Source organism: Mobula birostris, chromosome 2, assembly GCF_030028105.1.
Source record: "Mobula birostris isolate sMobBir1 chromosome 2, sMobBir1.hap1, whole genome shotgun sequence".
Lineage (NCBI taxonomy): Eukaryota > Metazoa > Chordata > Chondrichthyes > Myliobatiformes > Myliobatidae > Mobula > Mobula birostris.
Window position 1 is genome coordinate 9,995,348 of NC_092371.1, and position 27,811 is coordinate 10,023,158.

At 50.1% G+C, this 27,811-nt stretch overlaps 1 protein-coding gene across 6 annotated transcripts in view; it reads right to left on the minus strand.

The window, feature by feature from the left end:
• The window catches only part of dennd4b (DENN/MADD domain containing 4B), a 58,571-nt gene that overhangs the window by 17,095 nt on the left and 13,665 nt on the right, over positions 1-27,811 (minus strand). For 5 of the 6 annotated variants that reach the window (XM_072282540.1, XM_072282549.1, XM_072282532.1 and 2 more), the window contains exons 5-16: positions 24,155-24,324; positions 23,653-23,894; positions 23,481-23,547; positions 21,745-21,803; positions 21,468-21,612; positions 17,123-17,298; positions 16,320-16,420; positions 15,985-16,197; positions 13,573-13,718; positions 13,088-13,221; positions 10,639-10,768; positions 3,901-4,107 (exon numbers count right to left, since the gene is read on the minus strand). In XM_072282540.1, the coding sequence (XP_072138641.1) occupies positions 3,901-4,107; positions 10,639-10,768; positions 13,088-13,221; positions 13,573-13,718; positions 15,985-16,197; positions 16,320-16,420; positions 17,123-17,298; positions 21,468-21,612; positions 21,745-21,803; positions 23,481-23,547; positions 23,653-23,894; positions 24,155-24,324 (1,790 nt within the window). The remainder of the gene's footprint in view (positions 1-3,900; positions 4,108-10,638; positions 10,769-13,087; positions 13,222-13,572; positions 13,719-15,984; positions 16,198-16,319; positions 16,421-17,122; positions 17,299-21,467; positions 21,613-21,744; positions 21,804-23,480; positions 23,548-23,652; positions 23,895-24,154; positions 24,325-27,811) is intronic. The other variant, XM_072282568.1, reaches the window with a different exon arrangement.

Sequence of the window (27,811 nt, forward strand, 5' to 3'; positions counted from 1 at the left end):
GATGCTCAACAATTTTGGCAGGGCTTGAACGCTATCACCTCTTACAAAGTGAAACCAAGCGACACAGGTGACAACAGAGCTTTGCTTCCAGGTGAGCTCAACGCCTTTGATGCTCACCTTGACTGTCAAAACCTGGAGGAATGTTCACAAACTCCCACAGCCCCTGATGACCCTGTGATTTCAGACTCCGGGGTCGACATGAGAGCATCCTTCAGGAGGGTGAACCCACAAAAAGCATCCGGCCCAGATCGTGTACCTGGCCAAATACTAAAGACCTGTGCTGATCAACAGGCTAGAGTGTTTGCTGAAATCTTTAACCTCTCGCTTCAGCAGTCCGAGGTACCCACCTGCGGGCCTCAAACATACCTATGCCTAAGAAGAACGCAGTAACCTGCCTCAATGACTATCGTCCATTGTGATGACATGTTTTGAAGGGCTGGTGATGAAACACCCTCAACTCCTGCCTGAGAAGCAACTTGGATCTGCTCCAATATGCTTACTGGCACAACAGGGCCGTAACACATGCCATTTCATTGGCTTCTCACTCAACCCTGGAGCATCTGGACAGTAAAGATGCAAACATCAGGATGATCATTATTGACTACAGCTCGACATTCAATACTCTCATCCTTCAAAACTAACCAATAAGCTTCAAGATGTTGGCCTCAATACATCCTTGTGCAATTGGATCATTGATCTCCTGACCGGCAGACCCCAGTCAGTTCAAATAGGCAACGTCTCCTCCCTGATCTCCACCAGCACAGGTATAGGTACACCACAAGGCTGTGTACTTAGCCCCCAGCTCTACTTGCTTTACACTTATGACTGTGAGGGGAAACACAGCTCCAATGCCATATTCAGGTTTGCTGACACCACTGTCGTAGGCCAAATCAAAATGGTGACAAATCAGCAGACATGAGGAAGATTGAAAATCTGGCTGAATGGTGCCACAACCACCTCTCACTCGACGTCAGCAAGGCTGAGGAGCTGATTATTGACTTCAGGAGGAGAAAACCGCAAGTCCGTGAGCCAGTCCTCACTGATGAGTCAAAGATGGAGAGGGTCGCCAACTTTAAATTCCTCGGTGTTAACACTCAGAGGATCTGTTCTGGGCCCAGCATGCAGTGCAATTATGAAGAAAGCACAGCAGTGTTTCTACTTCCATAGAAGTTTGTGAAGTTTCGACATAACATCAAAAACCTTGTAGATGTGTGGCTGAGAGTACAGTATATTGACTGGTTGCATCACAGCCTGATATGGAAACACATTGCCCTTGAACAGAAAATCCTTCAGAAGACAGTGGATGCGGCCCAGACCATCACGGGTAAAGACCTTCCCACCATTGAGAACATCTACACAGAGCGTTGTCACAGGAAAGCAGCATCCATCATCAGGGACCCCCACCACCCAGGCCACGCTCTCCTCTTGCCGCTGCCATCAGGAAGAAGGTACAGGAGCCTCACGACTCACACCACCAGGATCAAGAACAGTTACTACCCCTCAGCCATCAGGCTCTTGAACCAGGGAGATAACCACTCAACACTGAACTGTTCCCACAACCAATGGACTCACTTTCAAGGACTCTTCTTCTCAAGTTCTCAATATTTATTGCTTATTTATTACTATTATTTTATTTTCTTTTGTATTTGCACAACTGGTTGTCTTTTGCACATTGGTTGCTTGTCTGCCTCGTCTTTCACTGATTCTATTCTGGTTGTTGGATTTACTGGAGGCGGGATGAAAAGATGGCGCTAAACGGTGCCTCCTTTGCTTGCATCTTTGGAAACAGCTCTATTTCTCTTATTTCCTTTTCAGGGGTGTGTGTGTGTGTGTGTGTGTATGTGTGTGTGTGTGTGTGTGTGTGTGTGTGTGTGTGTGTGTGTGTTGGGGGGGGGGTTCTTTTGATGACCCTGACCTGGAGTTACACTCTGTCTTTGGTTCTTTGCGGGAATGGGACCCGCTTTCAGGGCCTCACGGCCGGCTGCTTTTTGACGCGGCCTGGAAGACAGGGTTCTGGGGTTTCGTGGCTCTGGGGACGTGCTGATTCTAGGCCTGTGCCCCTGACTGAAGCATCGTGGAACAACACAGAATATTGGGAGCTGCCGGGGGTTGTGTGACCAGAGAGCTGTGCCTTTTTGGTGCCAACTCTCTGGGCACAGAGCTCGGAAAAAAAATAAAACAGACTTAACATCCTAAATCAGCGAGTTGTTTGTTATGTTTCCCCTCTCGCTGTGAAACGGGGATACCTCTTTTTCCCTTATTAGGGAGAGGGACAGCCTGTGGTATGTTGAATTACTGGGTGAATGATTAGTCTTTGGGGTACTGCAAGTCTGTGTCTTTATGATGCTTTGCTGCACGTTTAAGTTCTTAGTGGAGAGTGCTGACGCATTTTTTTGCTGGTGAGGGTGTGGGGGGGTTGATAACTTGCTTATGCTTGTGCATGGGAGGGGGAGTTGGGGTTCTAACATTTAACTGTCATTCTTTCTTTGGGGCACTTCTCTGTTTTCGTGGATGTTTGTGAAGAAAGAGAATTTCAGGATGTATATTGTATACACTTCTCTGACAGTAAATGTACCCACTGAAACCTATTGAGTATGCATGGAAGAAAACAAATCGCAGGGTTGTATATGTACTTTGATAATAAATTTACTTTGAACTGCTCTCCCAGGCATTTTCCCGAAGGAGCCCCTTGGGATGGGGGCTCTCATGCCCCCACTTTTCTTTTCTGCCCTGGACACCAAGTAGATGGCAATGTACTATGTCTCTACCATCCCTTTCATGTGTTGGGCACCCCACCCATCAGTAGTATGAACACGACTCATCAGCTGGCAAGGTCGTGCAGGATAGTGTGTCAGACAACTATGCGAGGAAGGGAGTCTTCCCTCCATGTATTTGTATGGCAGTCAATAAGCAATGAACCAGGCCACTTGGCCCATCAGATGTGTACTAGCTCAAAGAGTAATCCAGTCAGTCCACATTGCTGAGGCCACACCTGGATAATTCCAAAGAGCTTTGGCTACCCTGATGTCATTAAGCTGACAAGAGTCCAGAAGAGATTTCCAAGAAACTTTCTGGGACTGTAGGGCCTCAGTTATGGGGAAAGGTTGAGCGTGAAAGGACATTTTCCCTTGTAACATAAAAGACTGAGGGGTGATCTTACAGAGATGTACAAAATCATGAAGGGAATAAATAGGCACACAGTCTTTTTCTTAGGGTTGGGGAATCAAACACTAGGGGACTTAGGGTTGTGGTGAAACGGGAAATAAGAACCTGAGGGGCAACTTCTTCACTCAGAGGGTGGTCCGTATATGGAAAAACTGCCAGAGGAAGTGGTTGCGGCAAATACATCAACAACGTTTGAAAGATACTAGAACAGGTCACGAATAGGAAAGGATTAGAAGGATATGGACCATATTCGGGCAAATGGCACTAGGTTAGATGAACATCTTGGTCAGCATGGGCCAGCTGGGCCGAAGGGCTGTATAACACATCCTAAACTAACTTTTATTTTGCTCTGTTTGAACCTGAGGACAGATCACACCGATAATCTCTCTTCCGAACCCGGGCTCATCTAATCCCACTCACGCCGTCCGGACTGTCCAACTTCCCACACCTTGGCCCAAGTTTATTTCTGATCTTCAGCAACAGGGCTACTCTTGGTTTGTCATCAGCTCCACATCTGTGGAACCCTACCCCGCACAAATACCCCTCTCTACCAATCCCAGGAATCCCCCTGCACTTGGGAAGGTGGAAGGCAAAATGCAGAGTAGTACAGCACAGCACCAGGTCCTTTGGCTCATGTTTGTATCTGCAGATCTGGCCTCATAAAGACAAAGGCTCTGTGACTGGCTTGGGAGTTCCCTGCGTTGGGGTGGATCAGACAGCAGGAACAGCACGCACCTCATCAGGCAGGACCACCTTCTTGGCCTCCATCTTCTTCAGCACGTCGTAGGCGGTGTGAAGGGCTCGGATTTTCAGCTGATTGGCTCGGACCAGGGTAGGGAGGTAGATAAACCACAGGGCGTAGCACTGGCCCAGGAGATACTTGGCCCACATCTCGGGTATCACAGAGTACTTCAGTGCAACCTTCTGCGCCAGCTTAATCTCCTGCAGATGTGAACAATCATCAACTCTTTAGCCTGAAAATTACCCTCCTCTCTCCCCACTCAACCTACGAGGGTCGGAACTGCCAGGGCATGATCGTGAAGAGCTCAGTAAAATGATCCAGAGCTGAAACATTGCTCCGATTATTTTCCCTCCCCACCAGTCAAGGGGTGTGAATATTAAAAGGCCCAGGTAGAGTGGACAGTGGTTCCTTAAGGTTGTTATAGCTGGGGATGGTAATGGTGACAAGCTCCCACCACCTATTAAATGCTCCCAATGGCGTGCATCTCAGACAGCCTCTGACAACCAAGTCCAGCTCCTGGCCTTCAGGTGTGGCTTAGCTACTAAGCCCGGCGGAACCATTTCTACTGAAGGGAGACGGGGCAAAGATGGGTTACTGGCGCCTTAAAACCAGTCTCTTCGGGCAGATGGGGCTCATCAGCTGTGGTTGGCAGCTCATCTAGGAGAAGGAAAACTCCAATCTCAAGGCTCTGTTGCCATGCGGCTATGCCCAAGCAGAGGGAAAAATGCGGAGCTGGAAACCCTAAGGGAGTCCTACATTGAGTTCAACACTGACTGGCAACTTTTGTGACACTGCTGGTGCCAAACTGTATCAGTCTCTGCCGTTCCTCTGAGTCCATCAGCTGCGTGGTGAGGGGGAGCCTGCTGCACGGGCAACAGCTTGCTCTCCATATCGTACTGCCCTGACTTGCGTGTCACGTAGACAGCTGGGACGCAGCTTTCGTGGGTGACCCTGACCAACGGAAGGCCTCAGGTAGAGTGGAAATGGGGAGGACGTTTCCTGCTGTGGGGGAGTCTAGGACCAGAGGACACAGCCTCAGACTAGCAGGATGTCCGCTTAAAACCGAGATGAGTAACAGAGCCAGTAGTGTTATACTGTTTACTTTTAAACCTGTGTCATAAATGCACCTTATTATTCCTTAGTTTACTAGTGGTAATATTACTTACTTGTTGTGTGTGAGTTATACGTACCGGTCCAGAGGAACGTTACATTTGTTAGGCTGTATACATGTGTACGGTTAAATGACAATAAACTGAACTTGAATTTCTTCAGCCAGAGGATGGTGAATCTGTGGAATTCATTGCCACAGACGACTGTAGAAGCCAAGTCATTGGGTATACAAAAGTTTGGGCACCCCGGTCAACATTTCTGTTACTGTGAATAGCTAAGTGAGTAAAAAGTGACCTGATTTCCAAAAGGCATAAAGTTAAAGATGACACATTTCTTTAATATTTTAAGATCACTTTTTCATTTCCATCTTTTACAGTTTCAAAATAACAAAAAAGGAAAAGGGCCCGAAGCAAAAGTTTGGGCACCCTGCATGGTCAGTACTTAGTAACATCCCCTTTGGCAAGTATCACAGCTTGCAAACGCTATCTGTAGCCAGCTAAGAGTCTTTCAATTCTTGTTTGGGGCATTTTTGCCCATTCTTCCTTGCAAAAGGCTTCTAGTTCTGTGAGATTCTTAGGCTGTCTCGCATGCACTGCTCTTTTGAGGTCTCTACAGAGATTTTCGATGATGTTTAGGTCGGGGGACTGTGAGGGCCATGGCAAAACCTTCAGCTTGCACCTCTTGAGGTAGTCCATTGTGGATTTTGAGGTGTGTTTAGGATCATTGTCCTGTTGTAGAAGCCATCCTCTTTTCATCTTCAACATTTTTACAGACGGTGTGATGCTTGCTTCCAGAATTTGCTGGTATTTAATTGAATTTATTCTTCCCTCTACCAGTGAAATGTTCCCCGTGCCACTGGCTGCAACACAAGCCCAAAGCATGACCGATCCACCCCCATGCTTAACAGTCGGAGAGGTGTTCTTTTCATGAAATTCTGCACCATTTTTTCTCCAAACATATTGCGGCCAAAAAGTTCTATTTTAACTTCATCAGTCCGCAGGACTTGTTTCCAAAATGCATCAGGCTTGTTTAGATGTTCCTTTGCAAACTTCTGACGCTTAATTTTGTGGTGAGGACACAGGAAAGGTTTTCTTCTGATGCCTCTTCCATGAAAGTCATATTTGTGCAGGCGTTACTGCACAGTAGAACAGTGCACCACTCCAGAGTCTGCTAAATCTTCCTGAAGGTCTTTTGCAGTCAAGTGGGGGTTTTGATTTGCCTTTCTAGCAATTCTACAAGCAGTTCTCTCGGAAAGTTTTCTTGGTCTTCCAGACCTCAACTTGACCTCCACCGTTCCTGTTAACTGCCATTTCTTAATTACATTATGAACTGAGGAAACAGCTACCTGAAAACACTTTGCTATCTTCTTATAGCTTTCTCCTGCTTTGTGGGCATCATTTATTTTAATTTTCAGAGTGCTAGGCAGCTGCTTAGAGGAGCCCATGGATGCTGATTGTTGGGACAAGGTTTGAGGAGTCAGGGTATTTATAAAGCTTTAAAATTTGCATCACCTGGCCTTTCCTAACGATGACTGTGAACAAACCATAGCCCTAACAAGCTAATTAAGGTCTGAGACCTTGGTAAAAGTTATCTGAGAGCTCAAATCTCTTGGGGTGCCCAAACTTTTGCATGGTGTTCCTTTCCTTTTTTCCCCCCCTAAAATTGTACAAAACAAAAATAATACACTAATCTTGTTTTAAATGTTGAAAAGAATGTTTCATCTTTAACTGTATGACTTTTGGAAATCAGTTCATCTTCTACTCACCTAACTATTCACAGTAACAGAAATTTTGACTGGGGGTGCCCAAACTTCTGCATGCCACTGTATTTAAAGCAGGGGTAGATAGGTTCTTGATTAATAAGGGTGTCAAAGATTATGGGGAGAAGGCAGGAAAATGGGGTTGAGATAGAAAATAAGTCAGCCGTGATAGAATGGTGGAGCAGACTTGATGGCACAACGAGGTCAATTGTGAGGTCAAACGATGATGATGATGATGATGACGTGGACTCAGAGCTGAGAGGCCAGCGTCAGGCATTTTCATGCCTTACAAGGCGTAGTTCGAAAAGCCGTGTGGGGCGCCACGCCTCGCACAGACGTTTTGCAGTATTATTTTATGAGGCCGAATTGCGAGCTCGACATCAACCCGGCGCAGATGGAGAGCGCGCATGGGGGCGGTCTGTCACTGGATCGAACTCGGGAACCTCCGTTCTCGAGCCCGGCGCTGATCTCACTGCGCCACCAGCCGACCAAGGTCAAGGGTCCATCTTATCATAGTAGTGAGTTAGAAACTGTCCTTAAACCTGCTGGTGTGATTCAGGCTTTTGTATCTTCTCAACGGGACAGGGAAGAAGAGAATATACTTGGGGTGGGTGGACCTTTGACAATGCCGGTTGCTTTACTGTGGCAGTGAGAGGTGTGGACATGACATGGAGGGGAGGCTGGTTTTGGTGACATGCTGAACTATGTCCGTAACTCTCTGCAGTTTCTTGCAGTCATGGGCAGAGCAGTTGCTGTACTGAGCCGTAATGCATCCAGAGAGGGGGCTTTCTGTGGTACAACTGTAAAAATCGATGAGGGTTAAAGGAGACCTGCTGAATTTCTTTAGCCTCCTGAGGAAGTAGAGGCACTCAAAGGGACTGAGGAGAGCAGGTTACCTGAAAGACAGGCAGAGTACGAGGAGCCGCTCCTCTTGTTTGTGCTTGCAACAGAACCGATGGTCAGGAACTTTTCAAAGTTGTCCAAACTAGAGACGAGGGGAAGGAAGTTTTGGAGGGAGGATATTTTTTTACCCAGATTCTGGAACCAATGGCCTCAGTGGGTGGAGGAGGAAGAGACCCTCACAATGACAGACGAGGACTCAACCGGCCAAAGTGTGGGGGCTGAGGAACAAGTGCTGGGCGAATGTGACGGGCGTCAGATAAGTGCACGACGGTTGGTACAGACATGCTGGACCCATCTCTGTGCTCGGTGGGAAGCTGGTGAGTATTCCTGGCACAAGAAGGTGAACTAAGTGCACTTGAAGGCCAGTAGCAGCCTACAGCTGGCACAGTACTGCCCGGACACATGGTAACACAGTGGTTAGCGAAACACTTTACGGCAATCAGCAACCTGGGTTCCATTCCCATCGCACACTGTAAGGGGTTATTACATGCTCCTTACAACTGTGTAGGTCTCCACCGAGTGATCCAGATTCCTCCCACAGTCCAAAGACGTATGGCTTAGGTTTAGTGCTAGAATCACGATGACAGGCTCCCTCCAACACAACCCTGACACAAGATGTACACGTGATAAATAATTCATGGTCACAGCAAGATCCCTCAAAGGGCCAGCCAGCCCGTTTGGTCTTCAGAATTCGCTAGTCTTTGAATTTCTCTTCCTCGAGGGGCAGTGAGTGTTTTTAAGGCACCCACCCCACCCACAAAGCAAAGCTTTAAAATTCAAGCAGCTCCTGCCCTTTCCGAAGGGTTGACCTCAGTGCCCTGGGTGGGAGGTGGGGAGGTTCCATTACGGCTGCCTGGGACTGAAGGCCCTGTTCGAGGCCAAGGGGAAGAAGCCATTTCACAGAGAGACAGAAGACTGTGGATGCCAGAATCTGGAGCCACACACAGGATGCTGGAATAACTCAGCAGGTCGGGCAGCATCTGTGGGAGAGGGGGGTGGGGTGAGATGGCCATTTGGCATTTCGGGCCAAGACCCTTTAACCTGGGCTGAAAGATACAAGAGGGAGATGGCCAGTACAGGAGAATTTAACTGAATTTAATTGATGGGGCAAGAGCTGGCAGGCATTTGGTGGATCCAGGAGAGGGGTGTGTGTGATGGGCAGGTGGAGGAGGGGGGAGTGGGGATAGTGACGGAGGCTGGAAGGTGATGAGTGGATTCAGGTGAGAAGGGTGTGATGGGCAGGAGGAGGTGGGGGGAGTGGGAACAGCGACAGAGCCTGGGAGATGATGGGTGGATCCAGGTGTACAATCTGATAGAAGAGGGAGGTGGGGAAGGCAGGGGGGACGGAGGGGGGAAGTGTCTGGGTGATGAGTTGATAGAAACAGGGTCAAGGGGCCGGGGTGGGTGTAGGAGAGCCTGATGGATCAGGGATCAAGAGGAGAAAGTCAAGAGGCAGAAGGGGAGCAGGTGACCAGAAGCTGCAGAATTCAATGTTCATCCCGGGAGGTTGCAGACTACCCAATGGGGGGTGTGGGAGGGGGCTCTCTTTCTGTGTGGATTGCCTTGAGCCTCACCTGGCAGTGGAGGCGGCTGAGGGCAGACAGGTGAGTGTGGGAGCGGGGAGGGGAGTTAAAATGGCTGGATAGAATGCGGTGCTGGGTGATGCGGTGGCCCATTCTGTGCCTGATCTTGAATCAGGACAGAGACGCCTCTGCAGTTGAATGTCTGGTCGCAGTACAAAATGCAGCTAAGAGCACAGAGTCATCCATATCGATCACCTGCAGGTGAATGTACAAGGTCGATGATACTAAAATAGGCAGTGCTGTTCACAGTGAAGTTTGCTATCAGGAGTCACAGGGGGATCTTGATCAGTTGGGTAAATGGGCCAAGGAATAGCAAATGAAGTTTAATTCAGGTAACTGCAAAGTGTTGCATTTTGGAAAGACGCATGTTCACGGTGATCAGCAGGGTCCTGGGGTGCGTTGTAGAAAAGAGGGACTTTGACGTGCAAGTATAGGGTTCCTTGAAAATAGTGTCGCAGGTAGAATGGGCGGTGAAGAAAGCTGGTCTTCATCAGTGAGGACATTTGAGTATAGAAGTTGGGATATTAAGTTGCAGCTGTACAAGATGTTGGAGAGGCCACATGAAATACTGTGCTCAGTTTTGGTCACTCTGCTGTGGGAAAGATGGGATTAAACTGGAAATAGTACTGAGGATATTTACAGGGATGTTGCTGGGATTAAGGGCGAGAGTTATGGAGACTTTTCTCACCAGAGTATAGGACAATGAGGGTGACCTTTCAGACTCGTGTACACCAAAACAAAACTTACAGAGGTGTACAACATCATGAGGGGCGGAGAATGTGCACAATCTTTTCCCCAGGGTTCGGGAAACATGGACTAGAGGGCACAGGTTTCAGGTGAGAGGAGAGAGATTTAACCAGAAAAGCAATTTTTTCCCACCCAGAGGGAGGTGCCTATATGAAATGAGCTGCCAGAGGAAGTGTTGAGGCAGATATACAAACATTTATTTTATTGTATTTTATTTTATTTAGAGATACAGCCCTTCCAGCCCTTTGAGCCGCACCTAATCACAGGACAATTTACAGTGACCAGTTAACCTACTAGCCTGTACGTCTTTGGACTGTGGGAGGAAGCCAGAGCAACTGCTGAAAATGCACGCATCCCACAGTGTGGACATACAAACTCCTTGCAGAGGACGTCAGAAATGAACCCCAAACTTGAACGCCCCAAGCTGTAATAGCATGGTGCTAACCACTAAGCTACAGTGTCACTCAATTTAATGGGTACTCGGATAGCAAAGGTTTGGGGATGTGGGGCGAGTGCGGGTAAACTGGACTGGGTTAGATGGAGCTGATCGGTGTGGATGAGTGGGGCCTGCTTCTGTGCTGTGTTCGTGATGGGGTATCTGTGGAAGGCAGAGACGCGGGCTGCAGTACCTGCTTTGTCCTCCGGGGGGCAGGGCTGCTGGGGGCGCTGCTCCGGGGCTGGCTGTAACCATGCTGGCTCTTCGGAAGCTCCTGCGGCTCGTCGAACAGCTCGGGCCTGAGCAGGGGAAACCCATCGTAGCTGCGGGGATGAACGAGAACTCCATCACTACGCCGCATTGTCAACAGCACCAAGCAGTGCACACAGGGCAGGCAGCCTTCCTACAAACCCATTCGCCCACCCTGCCGACTCCCTTGCAGTTCAAATGTCTATCCAACTCCTTCTAGAACGACTTCCCTAGCATTGAGGACACCTTCAAAGGGCTTTAAAATACTGGCAATTCCCCCCCCCCCAATCACCAGGACACCCCCCGCCTTCTCACTACTATCAGAAAGGAGGCACAGGAGCCTGCAGACACACACTCAACGTTTTAAGAACAGCTTTTTCCTGTCCAAGATCAGATGTCTGAACAGACAATGAACCCACGAACACTACCTCAGTATTTGCACTACTTAATTTAATTTAATTTTTTTTTATATATACAGGGGATTCTGGTTAATTGAGACACATCGGGACTGCCACATTTTGGCCCAGTTAGGTAGCTGCCCCAATTCCAAAGTTTCATGGAAATAGTATATAAAAAATACATCTTTCCCTTCCTCCACTACTGATGCTGCCCCCACCCACGTTTCCTCCATTTCCTGGACAGCTGCGCTCAACCCATCTTCCTGCCACCTTAGCAGTGATCTCCACTTACCAAACTAAGATTCATGGAAAGGTATAAAAAAGACAAACTGCTGTTTAATTGAATAATTATGTATTTGTGTGGGCACGTGGCCAAGTGGTTAAGGTATTGGACTAGCGACCTGAAGGTCGTGAGTTCGAGCCCCAGCCGAGCGAATGTGTTGTGTCCTTGAGCAAGGCACTTAACCACACATTGCTCTGCGACGACACTGTTGCCAAGCTGTATGGGTCCTAATGCCCTTCCCTTGGACAGCATTGGTGTCGTGAAGAGGGGAGACTTGCAGCATGGGCAACTGCTGGTCTTCCATACAACCTTGCCCAGGCCTGCGCCCTGGAGAGCGAAGACTTTCCAGGCGCAGATCCATGGTCTCGCAAGACTAACGGATGCCTTTAGTTTAATTATGTATTTAAGTGAAATACAGAATAAATCAGAACACTACCAATACCTCTACAGTACTATAAGACTGTGCAATAGCTCCGAACAGTTGCCAGCAGAATACGGCCATGTTCTTTTGGTTGTAAATGAACAGAATCGGCACAAATGACCTAGGGTAATTTCTTTCGGCTAGTGTCAAATCTTCTCGTGGCACCTTGGCAGGGGTCTGAAATTTTTCTTAAGCCAATCAAAAATCAGCGCTTTTTGAATGAGTGTCCGTCGCCCAGCACAAGTAACTGATGCTTTTTAAAAACTGTTTGCTCTAAGCACGATGTAATGTCCAACAGTTACACAAGTGCTTGCGACTGATGCTGATTAGAAATTGTTTGGCAACAGTCTCCTGTCCCAATTAAGCAGCACAGTGTCCCAAATAAATTCGGGGAATCCCGGCTATTTTCTCAATTATTTTTTGTTCTTTAGAGCTGTTCCAAAATTACTGGCTGCCCTGATTAACTGATGGCCCAATTAACAGGCTTCCACTGTACATATTTATTGTAATTTATAGACTTTTTAGCGTATAGTACAATACTGCTGCTGCAAGGCAACAAATTTCACAACATATGTCAGCGATACCTACTCTGAATCTGAGGTAGATTCTCAAAGGGAAAAGTAGGAGACACGGGAGCTTAGCAGTTAGCGTAACGCCACTACAGTGCCAGCGACCGGGGCTCGCTTCCTGCCGCTGTCTGTAAGGAGTTAGTACGTTCTCCCCGTGACTGAGTGGGTTTCCTCCAGTTTCTCCCCACAGTCCATACGGGTTAATAGATCACATGGTGTAGGTGGGCCGGAAAGACCTGTCACTGTGCTGTCTCTCTAAATAATAAAAACAATTGAAGTCTACAATAGACGTCTACTAGAAACCTCCAGAGACTACAGCTGCTGGAATCAGGAGCTGGAAATTAACTGCTGAGATTTCCCCAGACATTTGGCTTCACAGAGTGGACAAGAAATTCCAACTCCCTGGTGCTGCACAGCCTCTTTCCTACAGCAGGGCGACCAAAACCGAACACAATACTCCAAACGCGGTCTCACCAACATCTTGTACAACTGAGCCATAACGTTCCACCCTCACCTCATGCTCATTGCGCCCTTAACACCTCCCTGAACAGAACCACCACTCCGTCGGGGGTAAAACCAACATCGCTGGTCCGGCAGAAGCTTTGGGAAGAGCTGGGCCGGTCAGGATGTGAGGGCTCGCTCGATGGCTCGAGGCTGGAGAGGGTGGAGGGTGGAGGGTGGATATGGGGGTCAGACTGGGAAACAAGGGGGGAAGGTGATACCTGTACAGCTGAGGCGGATCCTGGCTGTCGGGAGTCTGGAGCACCTCGGGAGGCATGATGAAGACGGTGTGCTCGCTCCGCTGTGATTCATCCAACTCAATGAGGCGGGCAGCATCCATCTTCTCCACATCCACCTGTGAGGGGCAAACAGCAAGCGGGAAAGAGGGGGCGTCACCCGAGGGTAGGGGAGAGAGGGAGGAAACGTGGGGTAGGGGTGATCCCCAAGGGTTTGGGGGCAGGTAAGGAATGTGGGGGTTGGGGTTACCCGTGGGTGAGATGGAGAGAACACAGAGGGCATCACCCGAGGATAGGGGAGGGAATACAGAGGGCCTCTCCCAAGGGTGGGGGAAATTTGAGGGGGGGGGGAATGACCTGCAGATGAGTACGAGGAGATCTGACGTTGGGGAGGAGAGGGGCTGGGCTCCAGAGGGCGGAGTGGGGAGGAGAGCAGGATGGCACCCGGGGGTGGTTGGGGAGGAGCTGACCTTCTCAACGCATCCGTCGAAAAACTCGAGGCTGGAGTGCCGGTCGCTGACAAAGGAGCACTCCTCGATGAACTGGCTGAAGAGCTGAGTCCTGGTCAGCAGTGTGTAGAACTTGAGGCTGGCGCGGTCGCGACTCTTGAGGAAGCCTGAAGGAGCACAGAGGTCTTTGACATCACTGACTGAGGCTCAAACCAAACCCCCTACAAGTCACTGCCTAATCCCCAAACCACTCATCACCCACCGGGGGGGGGGGGGGGGAATGTCAGAGACCCGGGTACCCTCCGGTGGGATCAGGTGATTGACCGAAATCTCTGGTCGTTCACACTGTTGGTCAGGGAGGGGCAAAGGGGCAGCTCGAAAGAGGACGGGGGTGGGGAGGTGGAGCAAAGGGAGTTCCCTCCCTACACAAGCCCGCGTGTGACATCAACACAAGTGCACACGTCTGCACTCCAGGTTGCTAGGGTGACTAAAACCGAGGGGGAGGTTACAGTCTCCGAACAAAGGGATTGGATGTTCAAGGACTGGGATGGCTTATAAGAATACAAGAAATAGGAACAGGAGTTGGCCATCTGGCCCGTCGAGCCTGTCTGCCATTCAATACAAGATGATGGCTGATCTGACTGTGGTCTCACTGCCACCGACTTGCCTATTCCCCAGTACCCTTAACTCCCCTGCTATGCAAAAATCTATCCAACTCTGTCTTATATACATTTAATGAGGTGGCCTCTGCTTCTTCCCTAGTTAGAGAATTCCACAGATTCACTTGCTTTCGGGGAAAAGCAGTTTCTCCTCATCTCCACCTAAATCTATTCCCCTGAATACTGAGGCTATGTCACTAGTTACAGTCTCACGTACCAGTGTAAACAATTTTCCTGCCTCGATCTGATCTACTCCTTCCATAAGCTTATCTGTTTCAATAAGATCCCATCTCATTCTTCAGAATTCCAGTGAGTACAGTCCCAGATGACTCATTGTTTGACTCATTGTTTAACTCCTTCATTGCCAGAATCAACCTGGCGAACCTCCTCTGCACCATCTCCAAAGCCAGTATATCTTTCTTCATGTAAGGAGACCAGCACTGCACATAGTACTCCAGGTGTGGCCTTACCAGGTCCCTGCACAGTTGCAGCACAACCTCCCTGTTCTTAAATTCAATCCCTCTCGCAGTGAAGGTCAATGTTCCATTTGGCTTGCACCTGCAAACCAAAACTCTGCCATGGATGGTCCCAAGCCCGGCTGTGAGAGGAGGAGGGATGGACATGGAGCTAGCAACCCCATCCAGTGGGGGTCAGTGTGGACATGGTGGAGGATTACAAATACCTGGGGATACGAATTGACAATAAACTGGACTGGTCAAAGAACACTGAGGCTGTCTACAAGGGTCAGAGCCGCCTGTATTTCCTGAGGAGACTGAGGTCCTTTAACATCTGCCGGACGATGCTGAGGATGTTCTACGAGTGGTGGCCAGTGGTGGCCAGTGTTATCATGTTTGCTGTTGTGTGCTGGGGCAGCAGGCTGAGGGTAGCAGACACCAACAGAATCAACAAACTCATTCTTGAGGCCAGTGATGTTGTGGGGATGGAACTGGACTCTCTGACGGTGGTGTCTGAAAAGAGGATGCTGTCTAAGTTGCATGCCATCTTGGTCAATGTCTCCCATCCACTACGTAATGTACTGGGTGGGCACAGGAGTACATTCAGCCAGAGACTCATTCCACCGAGATGCAGCACAGAGTGTCATAGGAAGTCATTCCTGCCTGTGGCCATCAAACTTTACAACTCCTCCCTTGGAGGGTCAGACACCCTGAGCCAATAGGCTGGTCCTGGACTTATTTCATAATTTACTGGCATAATTTACATATTACTATTTAACTATTTATAGTTCTATTACTATTTATTATTTATGGTGCAACTGTAACGAAAACCAATTTCCCCTGGGATCAATAAAGTATGACTATGACATCCAGTAAAAACCCGGAGCCACAGAAACACCAGAAGCTCCACAGACCTCGTCCCAGGAGAGGAAGGATCTTTGGAGATGGGCTACACCCAGGGACAACATGAAAGATTGGCCCAGGACAGGGGACTCTGGAGAGCTGCTGTCGGTGGTCCAGTAGGCATGATGAGCTTAAGTAAGCCAAGTACTTCAAAGCAACATTTTGCAATTCGCTCAGACGATGGTAAGCTATTCCAACACCCCATACACACAGGCACACACACAGACTCATATACACACATACCCACAATCACTGGGGGAACACGCAGACACACACACCCCTCCCCGACCCTGTGTCGGAGATCAGGATCTAAGCCAGGTCTCAGTCGCTCTCCCCACTGCGCCACAATGACAGACGGGTGTGACGGGTTGCGTATTGGGACCACGACAGCGAGCGAAACCCCTGCCAGCCCTCACCCTGTAGGTTGAAGAGGGAGTTAGCATCTGTGGTGGTCTCTGAGGGAGCCTGAGTGATAGGCATCAGGTAGGATCGGTAGCCCTTCAGAGTGCAGGCCATAAAGCGGAGGAAAGCCTCCTGGATCTCCAGCTCCAGCTGCTTCCTGCGGCCGTAGATCAGGTCGTAATCCGTCAGCAGATACTCCAGAGTCGCCTCCTCTGCCGGCTTGTACACTGCGGGGAGATGTGGCAGGGTCAGTTAGGGAATGGACAAGCTCTCCGCCCGCTTCGTCACAAATCTAGGGGGCCATCCCCCTGTGCTGCCCGCCCTTCCACACCGTCACAAACTCACTCACGTTGGTCGAGCTGCTGGTAGAGGCGGTCTAGGGAGCTGAGCAGGACCTTGCAGGGTTTGCGGGGCAGAGACTTCACGGTCACACTCCTCTTGTCTTCATTCCTGTGGTGGGGAGAGGCAGAGGTGGGCAGCAGGGAATCCTATCCGTGAAGCAGAACCAGAGATGCCACCCTCAACACCAACCACCATCCTCACTGAGTGACTGGCTCAAACCTCTCGCCCACTGCTGCCCTACACCCAACCCTTGCCATCCCAGACCACCCAGTGCACTCTCCCCTCCACCATCTCTACCCCACCCTCCTTTCATATCGCTTCCTTTCCTTCCCCTTGCACCTCTTACCTCTCTCCCCTCTCCCATCCTCCCATCCCCTTCCCACTTCCACACCTCTCCTCCACTTGAATCCCTCGTCCCATCCTTCCCCACTTCCCGTTCTCTCCTTTGTACTACCAACCCTCTCCCAACTTCCCTCCATACAACCTCCCCGCTTCCTGCCTCTCCCATCACTTCTGCTCCTTCCCTCTCTACCCATTCTCTTTCTCAACTCACCCCCCCTCAGTACTGTCCTGCTCACAGCTCCCCTCCCTCCCTCATCCTCTACCCCCACCTTTACCCCTCTAACCTCATCCCACAACACCCCATCAGCCCCTCACCAAGTCCAGTCCGACCCACTGCTCCTCTCTCCACAACAAACCAATGCCTCCCACTCCGAGAAACTCCCGCCACTACTGGACCTCCTCTCCGGGGTCAAATCCACCACCCCAAAACTCTGACCTCCGCCGGGGAGGGCCAGGCCGGGAACTCACTGCGAGATGGTGTTGGTGTCCAGGTCGATGCAGACAACGTCCGGGGGCAGCTCGTAAAGCTCGAAGTAGCTGGAGTGGACGCCCACGATGAAGGGGACAGGGGCGCTGAGCACGTCGGCCAGGGTCAGCGGGCACAGGGGAATGTAGGGACACTGCCAGTGGAATGGGAAGATCATCTGCGGTTAGAGGGAGGGGAGAGAGAGATTAATCACTCCGGGAGTGGGGATCCGCTCATCAGAGAGAGGGCTCGCCCCCAGTTCCACAGGACCGGCCAGTGTAACAGCCCTCGTATCTGTTCATCCCTGGCAGTGTGCTGTCTGTGTGGGCTGTTCCCAGGGACACAAACACACAAAGATATGCACACATGCAGATACACTGACACAGAAAGAAACTCATTGACGTGCACACATATAGACTTTTCCCTCAATGCACCATGTGATGAAACAATCTGTATGGATGGCAGATAAAACCAAGTTGCTCACTGGACCCCGGTATTTACAGTATGACAATAACAAACCAATTTACCACGACTGAACGTACTGACCAAAGAACATGAAGAATGAAAGGACGCCACGGTAGCATAGCGGTTAGTGCAACACTATCACAGCTTGGGGCCTCGGAGTTTGGAGTTCAATTCTGGCACCCCATGTAAACCGCGTCGGTTTTCCCTGGGTGCTCTGGTTTCCTCCCACAGTCCAAAGACTTACCAGGCAGGTTAACTGGTCCTTGTAAATTGCCCTCTGATTAGGCGAAGGTTGCTGGGTGGTGAACTGGTCATTGTAAATTGCCCTCTGATTTGGCGAGGGTTAAATAGCTGGGTTGCTGGGTGGCGCGGTTCGCTGGCCTGAAAGGGCCTGTTCTGTGGTGGATCTCAGAATTAATATTTACCCAGGTTTAGAGAGGGGAGAGGTTTATAACAGATCTGAGGGGCAACTTACCCCACACAGAGGGTGGTGGGGATGTGGAATGAGCTGAAGTGATAGCACTGAGTACAATTACAGCATTTAAAATACATTTAGACATACTCATTGATTCTGTCTGGACTAAGAGGGAATTAAGAGAGCCGGGTGGCAAATTCTGCCACCCCCATCCCTGACACCTAGTTGCCCCTCCCCTCACCCCTGCCCCGACCACACCTCCCTCCTCCCATTTCAACCTGCATCTACAGAGTTGCCATCAACACAACCATTGTTGGCAGAATATTAGATGGAGATGAGGAAGCGTACAGGAGCGAGATAGATCAGCTGGTTGAGTGGTGTCGCAACACCAACCTTGCACGCAACGTCAGTAAGGCCAAGGAAACGATTGTGGATTTCAGGAAGGGAGATCGAAGGAACACACACAAATCCATGCGGAGGGGTCAGAAGTGGAAAGGGAGAGCAGTTTCAAGTTTCTGAGGACCTATCCTAATCTAACATATTGATGCAATTACAAAGAAGGCACGACAGCAGCTTTATTTTATTATTAGGTGTTTGAGGAGAATTGATATGTCACCAAAGATTTACAAATTTCTACAGATATACTGTGGACAGCATTCCGACTGGTTGCATCACTGTCTGGCCACTGCACAGGATTGGAAAAACCTGCACAAAGTTCCCATCCACTGCTACCAACCTTATAGTTCCCACACCTCGCACTTCCCGTTTCTACCTCCTACCCAAGATCCACAAACCTGCCTGTCCTGGCCGACCTATTGTCTCAGCTTGCTCCTGCCCCACTGAACTCGTTTCTGCATACCTCGACACGGTTTTATCACCCCTTGTTCAATCCCTTCCGACCTATGTTCGTGACACTTCTCACACTCTTAAACTTTTCGATGATTTTAGGTTCCCTGGCCCCCACCGCTTTATTTTCACCAAGGATGTCCAGTCCCTATATACTTCCATCCCCCATCAGGAAGGTCTCAAAGCTCTACGCTTCTTTTTGGATTCCAGACCTAATCAGTTCCCCTCTACCACCACTCTGCTTCGTCTAGCAGAATTAGTCCTTACTCTTAATAATTTCTCCTTTGGCTCCTCCCACTTCCTCCAAACTAAAGGTGTAGCTATAGGCACCCGTATGGGTCCTAGCTATGCCTGCCTTTTTGTTGGCTTTGTGGAACAATCTATGTTCCGTGCCTATTCTGATATCTGTCCCTCACTTTTCCTTCGCTACATCGACGACTGCATTGCCGCTGCTTCCTGCACGCATGCAGAGCTCGTTGACTTTATTAACTTTGCCTCCAACTTTCACCCTGCCCTCAAGTTTACCTGGTCCATTTCTGACACCTCCCTCCCCTTTCTAGATCTTTCTGTCTCTGTCTCTGGAGACAGCTTATCCACTGATGTCTACTATAAGCCTACCGACTCTCACAGCTATCTGGACTATTCCTCTTCTCACCCTGTCTCTTGCAAAAACGCCATCCCCTTCTCGCAATTCCTCCGTCTCCGCCACATCTGCTCTCAGGATGAGGCTTTTCATTCCAGGACGAGGGAGATGTCTTCCTTTTTAAAAGAAAGGGGCTTCCCTTCCTCCACTATCAACTCTGCTCTTAAACGCATCTCCCCCATTTCACGTACATCTGCTCTCACTCCATCCTCCCGCCACCCCACTAGGAATAGGGTTTCCCCGATCCTCACCTACCACCCCACCAGCCTCCGGGTCCAACATATTATTCTCCGTAACTTCCGCCACCTCCAACGGGATCCCACCACTAAGCACATCTTTCCCTCCCCCCCCCCGCATTCTGCAGGGATCGCTCCCTACGCAACTCCCTTGTCCATTCGTCCCCCCCATCTCTCCCCACTGATCTCCCTCCTGGCACTTATCCGTGTAAGCAGAACAAGTGCTACACATGCCCTTACACTTCCTCCCTTACCACCATTCAGGGCCCCAAACAGTCCTTCCAGGTGAGGCAACACTTCACCTGTGAGTCGGCTAGGGTGATATACTGCGTCCGGTGCTCCTGATGTGGCCTTTCATATATTGGCGAGACCCAACGCAGACTGGGAGACCGCTTTGCTGAACATCTACGCTCTGTCCGCCAGAAAAAGCAGGATCTCCCAGTGGCCACACATTTTAATTCCACATCCCATTCCCATTCTGACATGTCTATCCACGGCCTCCTCTACTGTAAAGATGAAGCCACACTCAGGTTGGAGGAACAACACCTTATATTCCGTCTGGGTAGCCTCCAACCTGATGGCATGAACATCGACTTCTCTAACTTCTGCTAATGCCCCACCTCCCCCTCGTACCCCATCTGTTACTTATTTTTATACACATATTCTTTCTCTCACTCTCCTTTTTCTCCCTCTGTCCCTCTGAATATACCTCTTGCCCATCCTCTGGGTCCCCCCCCACCCCTTGTCTTTCTTCCCCGACCTCCTGTCCCATGATCCTCCGTATCCCTTTTGCCTATCACCTGTCCAGCTCTTGGTTCCATCGCTCCCCTCCTGTCTTCTCCTATCACTCTGGATCTCCCCCTCCCCCTCCAACTTTCAAATCCCTTACTCACTCTTCCTTCAGTTAGTCCTGGCGAAGGGTCTCGGCCTGAAACGTCGACTGCACCTCTTCCTAGAGATGCTGCCTGGCCTGCTGCGTTCACCAGCAACTTTGATGTGTGTTGCTACAAAGTTGTAAACTTGGCTAGATCAATCATGGGCACTAGACTCCCCAGCATCCAGAACATCTTCAAGTGGCAATGCCTCAAAAAGGTGGCGTCCATCTTCAAGGACCCCCATCACCCAGGACATGCCCCCTTCTCATTGCTACCATCAAGGTGGTGGTACAGGAGCCTGAAGACACACACTCAACGTTAAGAACAGCTTCTGCCTCTCCGTCACCAGATTTCTTAATGGACAATGAACCCATGAAAACTACCTCTTTTAACTCCCAGAAGTTTGCAAAACAACAAATTTCCTGACATATGCCAATGATATTAATACTGATTTTGATTCCTACACCCCTGCCATGACTCCCTACCTCTTTCCTACCCACCCTCCCCATTCACTCTGTCCCTTCCCCACCTTTCCATGTTTCCCTCCTTCTCACTGCCCACCCTCTTCCTCCTCTGATCCAACCCTCTTCCCCTGCTTCCATCCCTACCCTGACCGCCACTCCTCCCTTCCTTCCTTCCTTCCGTCAAGGGAAATATCCCTCAGATTTCAGCTCATTGGAACAGTAAAGCGAGGGTAGAACACTCTTGCTTCCCCCCCCAGCCCTCCCCTCCCCTTTCTGACCCATCCTCCCTCCCTCCCCCTCCGGAGGGGGAAATATCTAGGGAGACGCTCAGAATTCCAGCACATTGCATCAATATTCGGGGGATTGGACCCGGATCCCCCGTCTCCCGACGCCCGTGACTCACCGAGACGAGAGCCTCGCAGACGCTGGTCAGCACCGCTGGCCGCAGCGAGTGCAGCAGGAGTTTCTGCTCAGTGAGGAGGGCAAGCAGCAGGGCGACCGTGTTCTCTGGAGCCAGGTTCTGCAGAAGGTTCAGGTAACTGGCCCCGCTGGAACACACAGAGAGGGCAATGAGAGGGAGGACAAGAGGGAGGAGAGTGAAGGGGGAATGAGGAAGGGGAGAGGGAGGGGGAGGGAGAGGACAAGGAGGGGAAACGAGGAGGGGGAAACAGGGTGCCTACCTGAGGTGGAGGGGCGAGGTCACTGGCTGGCAGATCAGCAGGTTGTCGTAGGGAGAGAGCTAGAACACACACAATGCAGACACAGTGAGTGTTACCAGGTCGTGACTGTGTGAGTGTGTGTGTCTCTCACCCCGTGTTTTTCTTTCCATCAATCTCTCTCCCTCTACGCGTCTGTCTCCCTCTCTTAGTCTACCCCTTTGTCTCTCTCTCTCTCCTCTATATCCTTCTCTCTCTGTCTCTCCCTCCCTCCATTTACCTCCTACCGTCTCTCCTTCGCCACCTCTCCCTCGTCTCCCTCGCCCTCTGACTGCCCGTTCTCCCTGTGACTGCGTAGGTTTCCCCGGTTGCTGCGGTTTCCTCCCGCATCCCAACAACATGCAGGTTAACTGGCCGCTGTAAATTGTGCCCCGCCCACAACAAGTCAACCACAAGAGATGGGATCAGAACGAGGCCATTCGGCCCATCGGGTCTGTTCTGCCATTCGATCATGGCTGATATTTTTCCCAGCCCCAGTCTCCCATCATCTCCTCCTTGCCCACAGCCCCTGAGCGTGTGGGTGAGCAGCTGAATCTGGGGAATGAGGGGAGCATGGGGCGAATACAATAGAATCTGAGTAAATGGGGGCTGTTGGTCAGTATGGAAGGGCCTGTGGGGGAGGACAGGAGACAGGGAACCGTAGGGAGACAACAGTGATGGGATTGCTCTGAAGACATAAACTCTCTTTTCCTAATTTCCCTAATGACATTTGGCCCTTTGAAACTAACATTCTCCTGACTAATTTCCCCCATAATCGATTCCCCCCCCCCCAAATCAGAATCTGATTCTGGCGTTACCAATGTACCGGGGGAGGGGGTGGAATTAACAGCAGGCAATTAACCCAATGACCCCGGACCACGAGGCCCCTGATGGTCAGGGTCGACCATGGATGTTGCGTCCCAGTTGTCTATATGATATAGGAGCCAGGGCAGTTTCACTCTGGACAGCAAGCTGTGCCCATGTAGCAGGCTCCCCCTCTCCAGGCAGCTGATGAACCCAAAGGACCAGCGGTTTGGCACCAGTGGTGTCGCAGGAATTGCCAGTCAGCGTTGAACTGCCTACGTTGAGGACTCCAGCTCCGGATTTTTCCTCGGGGTTTACTCCCGAAGCCTTCCCCGTGACTGGGTATCACCGTAAGGCAGCGGAGGTTTGAGATCAGAGTCTTCCTTCTCCTAGATGAGCTGCCAACCATGGCTGGTGAGCCCCATCGGCCTGAAGCGACCGGTTTTAAGGCGCCAGTAACCCGCCTTCGCCCCTTCACCTGTCAGTAGAAACGGTTCCACCGGGCTTAATAGCTAAACCACACGCGGAGGCCAGGAGCTGGACTTGGTTGCCATGGCTATTTGAGACACACACCATTTAATAGGTCGTGTGAGCTTGACCCCCTGACACTATAACAACCTGAAGGACTCCATTCACTGAGAAAACTGGAGTACCTGGGGGCAGACCCATGTGCTCACAGGGAGAACATGTAAACTCTACACACATGCGCGCATAGACGGACAGATACGCACACTGCGCCGGATTGAACCCAGGTCTCTGGGACCAGAAGACAGCGCCGCTACCCACTGCAACACTGTGTCCACCCTGTGTGGCAGTAACTCCAGTAACGCAGGGGCACGGGGCACTGGGACCACCCGCCCGCGTGCACGCGCCCACACCCAAACGCAGCGGTCAAAGCGCAGGCGGCTGCCACTGACCTGGACGAGGATGCGGGGTCGCTGAGGTGAGGGGAAGGGAACGTTGTGCAAGAAGTTCGAGATGTGCCTGAAACAAGATGCGAAAACTTTTAATACAGCGCCCTCCACGCGGCACCGGGACCCTGATCGGAGGGCGGGTGGTAACGAGGGAGGCGGATCAGCCAGCACTCACTTCTCGATGGGAAGGACGTGTGGCCCGGAGACGGAGTAGCGGTACACGAAGGTGAGAAACTTCTGGAACACGTCAAAGAAGGGCCAGTGGGACAGGACGCAGATGCTCTTCTTGGCCTGCACAGACTTAGAGAGGATGGGTCGGCGATCAATCAGGCTCAGGAGCCCCAGGCTAAGACGCTGCTTTTCCGTCAGCTTGTCCGGTGCGTACGACTCGTAGAACTGGATGGCGGCGCCATACACCTGCACACAGCACCGCATAGTCAGAGATAATACACCAGCTGCAGCGCACAGTCAAAAATAAAGACCTGTATACAGTGTACACGGTCCCATATGCACTGTACAGTCAGACACAACCCCATACTCAGAACAGTGCCACAGTCTTATCTCTCATTCTCCTGCTCTCCCTGCTACTTTCAGAGTCCCTGAAGTGAGGCACCTCCCCCAACCCCAGCTCCCGCCCTGATACCATCTCCCACCCCGATACCGTCTCCCACCCCTACCTTGACTCCAGTAGCAGCGGTCAGTACGAACGTGGAGAAGACGGGGAGCTGGTACTTGGGCTGGGCAGGCCAGCTTTCGATGGTGACCCCCATGGGAAGGCAGAAGATGGGCACCGTCTGTGGCAGAGGGAAGGACTCACTATCAGTCTCAGGGTATCTGCTGATCAGTCCTAGCGTGGTACAGAGATGGCCACTGTCAGTAAGTCAGAGAGAGAGAGCAGCCAGCACGAAGCCGTTCCAGCTCTGGAAACAACAACCCACACCCCACTAACTCAGACCCTCTATCTGGGAGAAAGGGCTCTTACCTCTTGCCAATCATGAGACTGACTTATTTATTTACTGAGACAGAGCACGGAACAGGCCCTTCTGCCCTAACGAGACACACCGCCCACTGATTCAACCGTAGTCAACCACAGGACAATTTAAAATGCTGAATTAACTTACTACTTACTAATTAAGGGTAGTTAAGAAAGCTTATGGAGTGTTAGCTTTCATAAGTCGAGGGATAGAGTTTTAAGAGTCGCAGGGTAATGATGCAGCTCTACAAAACTTTGGTTAGGCCACACTTGGAGTACTGTGTCCAGTTCTGGTCGCCTCACTATAGGAAGGATGTGGAAGCATTGGAAAGAGTACAGAGGAGATTTACCAGGATGCTGCCTGGTTTAGAGAGTATGGATTATGATCAGAGATTTAGGGTTTTACTCTTTGGAGAGAAGGAGGATGAGAGGAGACATGATAGAGCTGTACAAGATAATAAGAGGAATAGATAGAGTGGATAGCCAGTGCCTCTTCCCCAGGGCACCACTGCTCAATACAAGAGGACATGGCTTTAAGGTAAGGGGTGGGAAGTTCAAGGAGGATATTAGAGGAAGGTTTTTTACTCAGAGAGTGGTTGGTGCGTGGAATGCACTGCCTGAGTCAATGGTGGAGGCAGATACACTAGTGAATTTTAAGAGACTACTAGACAGGTATATAAGGAGGAATTTAAGGTGGGGGGTTATATGGGAGGCAGGGTTTGAGGGTCGGCACAACATTATGGGCCGAAGGGCCTGTACTATGCTGTACTGTTCTATATTCTATGTTCTAACCAGTACGTATTTGGACTGTGGGAGGAAACTGGAGCACCCGGAGGAAACCTGCACATTCCGCAGGGAGGATGCACAAACTCCTTACAGATGTCCCGAGCTGTATAGCATCATGCTAACCACTACACTACCGTGGCACTCAGAAGATGGATTCTTGACCTGAGAGTCTACTTTGTTATAGGCTTGCCTGCGCTGCACTTTGCCTGTAGCTGTTACACTTTACTCAATGCACTGTGGAACGAATTGATTGGTACATGTGGCGATAATGGGCGCCACGGCAGCGTAGCGGTTAGTGCTACTGACACTATTACAGCTCGGGGCGTCAGAGTTCGGAGTGCAATCCGGCATCCTCCATTAAGGAGTCTCTCTCTGTCCTCCCCGTGAGATACGTGGGTTTCCTCCGGTTCCCCCCACAGTCCAAAGTCATACCAGGTACGTTAACTGGTCATTGTAAATTGTAAGGTTAGGATTAAGTTGGGATTGGCGAGGTTTGCTGGGGCAGCAGGGCTCAAAGAGCTGGAAAGGCCGACTTTGCACTGGATCTCTAAATAAATAAAATTAACAATAATAAACCAGTTCCAATTGGGAACTGACAAATCTCCTCATGTAACAGTAATAAAATAATAGCCATGCCACAGTCCAGACCCCAGCCATCCCCATCCACACCACCACCACCCCCAGAGAAGCAGGGCTTCCCATTAAACTGAGCCCTGCCTTAAGAAGTCTGCACACACTCTGCTTCCAATCCCCTCCCTTCTTCAGGAAGGGAGCTCCGCAAGCCTTGCAAACCTCAGAGGAAAATACACAGATTCACCACCTTCTGGCTAAAGAAATTCCTCCTCATCTCTGTTCTAAAGGGACATCCTTCTATTCTGAAGCTGTGCTCTCTGCTGTTAGACTCGCCCACTACAGGAAACATTCTCTCCACATATACCCTCCTAGCCCTTTCAATATTTGATAGGTTTCAATTAGGAGCCATCAAACACTCTTCATACAATAACCCTTTAATTTCTGGAATGATTCTTGTGGACTTCCTCTGGGCTCTCGCCAATGCCAGCACATCTCTTCTTAGATAAGGGGCCCAAAACTGCTCACAGTAGTCCAACTGGACTTGCTGTTATATTCTAGTCCTCTCTCTGGTCCAGGTGACTTATCTACCTTCAGAACTTTCAGCTGCCCAAGCACCTTCTTCTTAGTAATAGCAACAACACTCACTTCTGCTCTCTGACACTCTCGAAAGTCTGACATACTGCTCATGTCTTCCACGGAGAAGACAGACACAAAATACTCATCAAGTCCATTTGACGTTTCTTTGTCCCCCATTACCTCTCCAGCGTCATTTTCCAGTGGTCCAATTTCCACTCTTGTCTATCTTTTACTCTGTATATATCTGAAAAATACTTTTTTGTGTTCTCTTTGATATTGTTGGCCAGCTCAGCTTTCACATTTTATCTTTACTCTCCTTTCTTTTTAGTTGCCTTCTGTTTGTTTTTAAAAGCTTCCCAATACTCTAACTTCTCACTGTTTTTTGCCTTACTAGATGCCCTCTCTTTTGCTTTTATTCTGTCTTAGACTTCCCTTGTCGCCCATGGCTGCCTCATTCTCCCTTCAGAATACCTCTTCATATTTGGGATGTACCTTTCCTGCATCTTCCAAATTTCCACCAGAAGCTCTAGCCATTGTTGTTCTGCCACCATCCCTGCTAGTGATCCCTTCTGATCAACTTTGGCCAGCTCCTCTCTCATGCCTCTGTAATTCCCTTCACTCCGCTGTAATAATTTTGCCTTCTCCCTCTCAAACTGCAGGGTGAATTCTCCATTATGATCCCTGCTTCTCAAATATTCCTTTGCCTGAAGTTCCCTAATAAAATCTGGTTCATTACCCAAAACCCAGAATTGTCTTCTCCAAATGGGCTCAAACACAAGCTGCTCTGAAAGCCATCTCTTAGGCACTCTACAAATTCCCTCTCCTGGGATCCAGCACCAGCCTGATTTTCCCCAATCTACTGACATACTGAAATACCCCAGGACAATAATTACACTGCCCTCTCGACATGCCTTTTCTACTTCCCATTGAAATTTATGTCCCACATCCTGGCTACTGGTCAGGGGTCTGGTATATAACTCCCATCAGGGTCTTATAACCCTTACAACTTGTTAACTCTACCCACAAGGATTCTGCGTCTTCTGATCCTATGTCACCTCTTTCTAAGGATTTGATTTCAGTTTTCTAACCAGCAGAGCCACCCCACCCCCTCTGCCTACCTGCCTGCCCTTTCGGTACAAGGTTTATCACTGGATGTGATCTTTCAGACATGACTCAGTGATGCCCACAACGTCAAACCTGCCAATCTCTAACTGCATTACAAATTCATCTACCTTATTCTATGCATTAATATGTAACACCTTCAGTCCACCCCTTTTGATTTTACCCCATGTTACACTTCAACCCACCCCCACTGACTCTCATTTCTCACAGTCTCACTACACACTGCATCTACTCGTACACCAACTGCCCCGTCCCCAGCCCTATCACTCCAGTTCTCTCCCCCTGCAAACATAGATAAACCCTC